Raw genomic sequence first — 5830 nt, forward strand, 5'->3', positions numbered from 1 at the left:
TGGAACTCAAACTTCAGGACCAAGCGTCCTTAACTTTTGAACTTGTAGTCAAAGTTAAGGACCTATTGTCCTTAACTTTTGAACTTGTAACTGTAAGTTAAGGACTGCTTGTCCTTAACTTTTGAACGTGTAACTGTAAGTTAAGGACTGTCTGTCCTTAACTTTTGAACTTGGAAATCAAAGTTAAGGACCTATTGTCCTTAACTTTTGAACTTGTAACTGTAAGTTAAGGACTGCCCGTCCTTAACTTTTGAACTTGTAACTATAAGTTAAGGACTGTCTGTCTATGCATTTTGTCTTCTAACTCTAAGTTCAGGACCAAGTACCTACCACAACCATGACTCTTTATGTCTTCTGCTATGCATTTTGTGTAACCCAATAACACCTCGAATTGCACTGATTGTATTTGCCTCGCCAAAAACATCAAGATTACAATTATCAAAATCATTATTAACAGCAAAAAGTAAAATATCTGGCCACTTTCATAACTCAATAAAAATGCTTCTAGAATCATTTAGGTGAAATTTAAAGAAAAAAGGAATCATATAAGCAGGAACTGAAATACATGAGTAGTTTCAACAAAGAGATGAAATATTGTTAAGAAAGAGCATCCATGGTTTTTAACGATTTGAAGTTTGGACATTGACGAGTAGCAGATTCAGAATATCTTTTTAGATCAAATTAGTTTCAGTATTTGCAGAAGACTGGATAGAGACTTTTATGTCAAACCCGGGCTTGATAGAGGGTTTGGAAAGGAAAAGAGATAGAAAAAAGGGTAACACAGTTTTTTCATATTAATTTTAATAGACTAGTGACTATTATTGCTAAGCATTAAAAATATTGGATAAAAAATAAATACCAGCTTAAATAGTGGCTACCTCACACCATGTCTACTATTAAGTAGCCTAATTTAAACGTGAGTCCAATCCATAACTCCAACTCAAGTCTCATGTTTTTGCCCAGATTACCTCTTAAGACGTATAGCCTAATTTATTTTTATGTGCTTTGGTTTAAATAAAGACATATAAATGTTGCTTTAGCAGTGGCCAGTGACAAGGTTTAACTGTTTAAGACTAAGAGCCCGTTTGGATTAGCTGATTTGAAATAGCTGATAAGCATTAGGTGCTGAAAAGCACTTTTAAGTGTTGAAACTGATTTAATAAATAAGCAATTATGTGTTTGGGTACAAGTGCTAAAATTGATAATAAGTTGTTGCAGTATTTAATAAAAAAAGAAGTGCGATAAGCTCTTTTTCAGTTAAGGCGACTTAAATAACATTAGAATTGTTTACACTTATAAGGGCGTAATTTCTTCAAATTTTAGATTCCAGAACGATTCAAATACAAAATATTCTACTTGTCATTTTATTTTAAATACAACTATGCTTAGATAAGATAAGTTTTCTGATAAATACAATTATTTTATGATAAGCATATAATCACACGTTATAATAATTAATAAATTGACAAAAGTTTCTTAGCAAAAAATAAACCTAAATATAACAAAATGTTGAAGAGAAACAAATATTGTCTTCATCACCACAACACTTAGAAAGCAATACACCAAAAATAAAATATGTACTCATTTATTACATACAGTTCAAAGATTAAGACACAATCACAAAGATATAAATATGCAAAGGAATAGAGAATTTGCTTATCTTAAATAATCAATGAGAATTGTAGACTTGAAGAGGCAGGAGGGGGGGGGGGGTTAGGAGGGGGTTTAGGTTGAATACTTGAGGCAGTGAGTATCGATGCAGGAACTTTGTTCTAAAAAGAAATATTTTAAGGATAAAATAGTAAAAATCTTGGTCAAACTTAAAGTGCTTATAAACTAAAAAATTCACAAGCTGGGGGTGACCAGCTTATGGCTTTCAGCTTATTTTTGACTTATAACCACTTGGCTTATAAGCACTTTTAACTTTACCAAACGCGTAGATAAGCCAAAAAGTGTTTATAAGCTAGTTTGACGAGCTTATAAGCTTAGCCAAGCATCCTCTAATTATAATTGCTGCTTTGATTGCTCACCGCTCACCATTATTTTTTATGTGCTTATCAGTGAAGATAATATAACAGTAAGTCACCACTAAAAGACTTATTAGTTTTATAGGTTTTGTTTATGTTTAAGGAATATTTTTTTTTTACAGATGTAGAAGTCTTGGTTTGTTTGAGTTTGAGCCTCTGGTTTGTATGTGTTTCGCCAAAGTTATATGGGCGTTGTTGTATTGTGTGAGCTTAATAAATCTGAGTTCACACTTCAGATTTATCAATGCAAGCTCGATTGAAGATCTGCCATGACTGAGAGTAATGGAAGAAGGAGATGATCACAGAGAAGAAAATGAAAATGATTCTGTGTATTAGAAAAAGAAGTAATTATAAAATATATACTTCTAACTTAATTATAGTTGCAACAAGTAACTATAGTTCTAATCGCCTAACCATGGTCAATTGGGACCCAAAACTAACTACTAACTAACTAACAATATTACCTAACTATTTCTTCACACTCCCCCTCAAGCTGTAGGGTGTAAAATATTGAGCACCCCAAGCTTGCCTAAAAGAAAAGTATGCTGAGAATGACCAAGCCCTTTGGTCAACAAATCAGCTTATTGATCCTTAGTGCCTATGAAAAGAGGCATGAGCAGACCTTGCTTGATTCTTTCTCGTACAAAATGGCAGTCGATCTCTATGTGCTTGGTACGTTCGTGAAAAATAGGATTGGCTGCTATTTACAAGGCAGACTTACTATCACAATAGACTTTCACAGGCTGTTTGATAGTCACACCTAGCTCAGCAAACAGTCCCAATAACCACACAACCTCTGCTGTTACTGCTGCTAAACTTCTGTATTCTGCCTCTGCAGAGCTCCTTGACACTGTGTGCCATTTTTCCGACTTCCAAGAAATGAGTGAATCACCAAATTTGATCAAATAACCTGTAACAGACGTGCGTGTGTTTGGACAACTAGCCCAATCAGCATCACAGAAGCAAGTCAAGTTGTCTTCATTCGAGTTGCCCAGAAAAATTCCCATCCTTGGCTCATGTTTGAGATATATCACAACTCTCACAGTTGCATCCCAATGAGAACTTTTGGGCTCTTGCATGAATTGACTAAGAGTCTGTACTATAAATACAATGTCTGGCCTAGTGATGGTAAGATAAATCACCCTACCAACCAGTCGTTGGTATTCATTTGCATCAGATAATACCTCATCATTTCCAACACCAGTGTGTCTGTCGAATTCTGCGGAAGTGAAATTTTGATTGAGATCGATTGGAGTGAGAACAAGCTTGGCACCTCCTAGGCCTAAATCAAAAATCAATTGGAGACAATACTTCCTTTGGTTCAAAAGAATTCCACTCTTTGACCTTAGCACTTCTATCCCCAGGAAATATTTAAGATCACCAAGGTCCTTGACTTTAAATTGTTGATGAAGCACCTCCTTGGTCTCATTGATGAATTGTGTGCTGTTTCCAGTTATCAACAAATCATCTACATATATTAGTACTGCCACAAAGTCTTCATTTTTCCTCTTAGTAAACAAGGAATAGTCATGAAGGCTCTGGATGTATCCTGCAGCTATGAGGGCCTCACTAAGCTTGATATTCCACTGCCTTGAAGCCTGTTTTAGCCCATATAGTGATTTCAGCAGCCTGCAAACCTTTGTCTCCCCCTGCTTTCTGAAACCCTGAGGCAGTTCCATGTATACTTCCTCATATAGATCACCTTGTAGAAAGGAATTATATATATCCATTTGTGAGATATTCCAACCCCTGGAAGCTGCAAGTGCAATAAGAGATCTCACAGTTACCATTTTTGCAACTGGTGAGAAGGTTTCATTGTAATCTAGACCTTATCTCTGACTATACCCCTTGGCAACCAATCTGGCTTTAAACCTTTCCACTTCTCCACTAGCTTTGTACTTGATTTTGTAACCCACTTTGATCCAATTGCCTTTTTTTCCTTTTGGCGGATCAATAACATCCCATGTCCTGTTGTCTTCTAGTGCCTTGATCTCCATCTCCATTGCTTCAATCCACCTTCTATCTTTTGAAGCCTCAGCAAAGTTCATTGGTTCAGTCATTATGGAGATGTTAGCTAGAAAACTTCTGCATTTGTCCTTTAACTTGGCATAAGACAAGTAGTTAGCTAGTGTATATGAGGATCCCTGGTTCCCCTTTGTGGTTACATAATCTTGCAACCACAAGGGTTCCTTTGATGTCCTTTTGTATCTCCTTATCTCATTTTGTAGTGTTGATTGTTGTTGTCCTGGTGCCATCAACCTCACACCATCTAAACTAGATGCAGCAGCTTCTGCTTTAGACATGTCTATGCTGTTGTCTTCTGCAACTGCTGAAAGTTGCTGCTCATCCTGTGCACATTCTTCTGTGTTGCCATCTCCCACAATTATTGGTAAATGTTGCTCAGAATGGACATTTTCAGCAGCTGCTTCATTTTCATTCCTTCCGGCATCATGACATCTTGGCTTAGTTGCCTCTTCTGAGCTATTATTTGCAGTCCTCTCAGGTTGCAAATCTGTATTGCTAAGAGGTTCAGTTGCAAACATCTCTGTTTTTGTGTGCTCTCCTGCAACTGGAACTTGAGAGGGTGAATTTGCAAATGGAAATATATGTTCCTTGAATACTACATCCCTGCAAACAAAGAAACAGTTAGTGGATAAATCCATCAACCTATATCCCTTCTGTGTTTCTGCATATCCCAGAAATATTGCTGCCCTTGCTTTAGGTGAAAACTTGTCCTCTTTGATCATGTTAGTAGCATAGCAGAGACATCCAAACACCCTCAAATGACTCAAACTTGGTGATTTGTTATACAGAGCTTCATATGGAGACTTTCCATTTAACAAAACAGTGGGCAATCTATTTATCACATAGACTGCTACATTAACACACTCACCCCAGAATCTTGTAGGAACATTAGCTTGAAACTTCATTGCTCTTGCTATGTCTAGGATATGCCTATGTTTTCTCTCCACCACTCCATTTTGTTCTGGAGTGTATACACAACTGCTCTGATGAATTATCCCATAAAAGTCAATCAATTCTGTCATGTGTTTATTAAAGAATTTTGTTCCATTGTCTGTCCTAATTAATTTAACCCTGGACTGAAACTGTGTTTGCAACATAGACAGAAATTTCTTAAGCACCACAACAACATCACTCTTCAATTGAAGCAAATGTATCCAAGTATATCTTGTATTATCATCAACAATAGTCAGAAAGAAGTGTTTCCTATCATGAGTTGGGTACTTATATGGTCCCCAAACATCCAAATGCAAGAGAGAAAGAGGCTTCTCACTTATAGTCAAACTCCTAGGAAACATTTGTCTACTTTGCTTAGCAAGAGGACATACAGGGCAGTCATTGTTTATTGCTATGTCTACTACTTTATTATGAAAGAAATCTATATTCTTCATAGTACTAACTGAAGCATGGCCTAATCTTCTGTGCCAAAGTGCTCCATCTTCCTCATCCTTCTTGGTGCTTGTGGATGCAAACTGTTTTATTCCTTTGATGAATTTGTCCAAATTCCCCTTGAAACCTTTCTTCAATATGTACAGACCACCTTTTTCTCTACCAATCCCCCTCACCTTGCCATTGTAAAGTTCCTGGAACAGGCAGAAGTCAGGAAAGAAATTCACTGAACATAACAGCTGTCTAGTTAGTTTAGAAATTGACAAAAGGTTGAACTTGAACTCAGGCACAAACAGCACATCATCCAATTCCTCCTTATCAAGAATGATTGCTTTACCAATATGTTTTAGCCTTTTCTCCTGTGGGAAAATGAACCTGTTCATTTCTATGTG

At 36.6% G+C, this 5830-nt stretch overlaps 1 protein-coding gene across 1 annotated transcript in view; it reads right to left on the reverse strand.

Annotated features, from left to right (window-relative positions):
• The window catches only part of LOC109208658 (uncharacterized mitochondrial protein AtMg00810-like), a 4407-nt gene extending 590 nt beyond the window's left edge, over positions 1-3817 (reverse strand). The window contains exon 1 of the mRNA XM_019371791.1: positions 2749-3817. Coding sequence (XP_019227336.1) covers positions 2749-3817 — 1069 coding nt within the window. The remainder of the gene's footprint in view (positions 1-2748) is intronic.
• Positions 3818-5830: the final 2013 nt, after the last annotated feature.

Source organism: Nicotiana attenuata, unplaced genomic scaffold (assembly GCF_001879085.1).
Source record: "Nicotiana attenuata strain UT unplaced genomic scaffold, NIATTr2, whole genome shotgun sequence".
NCBI classification, from domain to species: domain Eukaryota; kingdom Viridiplantae; phylum Streptophyta; class Magnoliopsida; order Solanales; family Solanaceae; genus Nicotiana; species Nicotiana attenuata.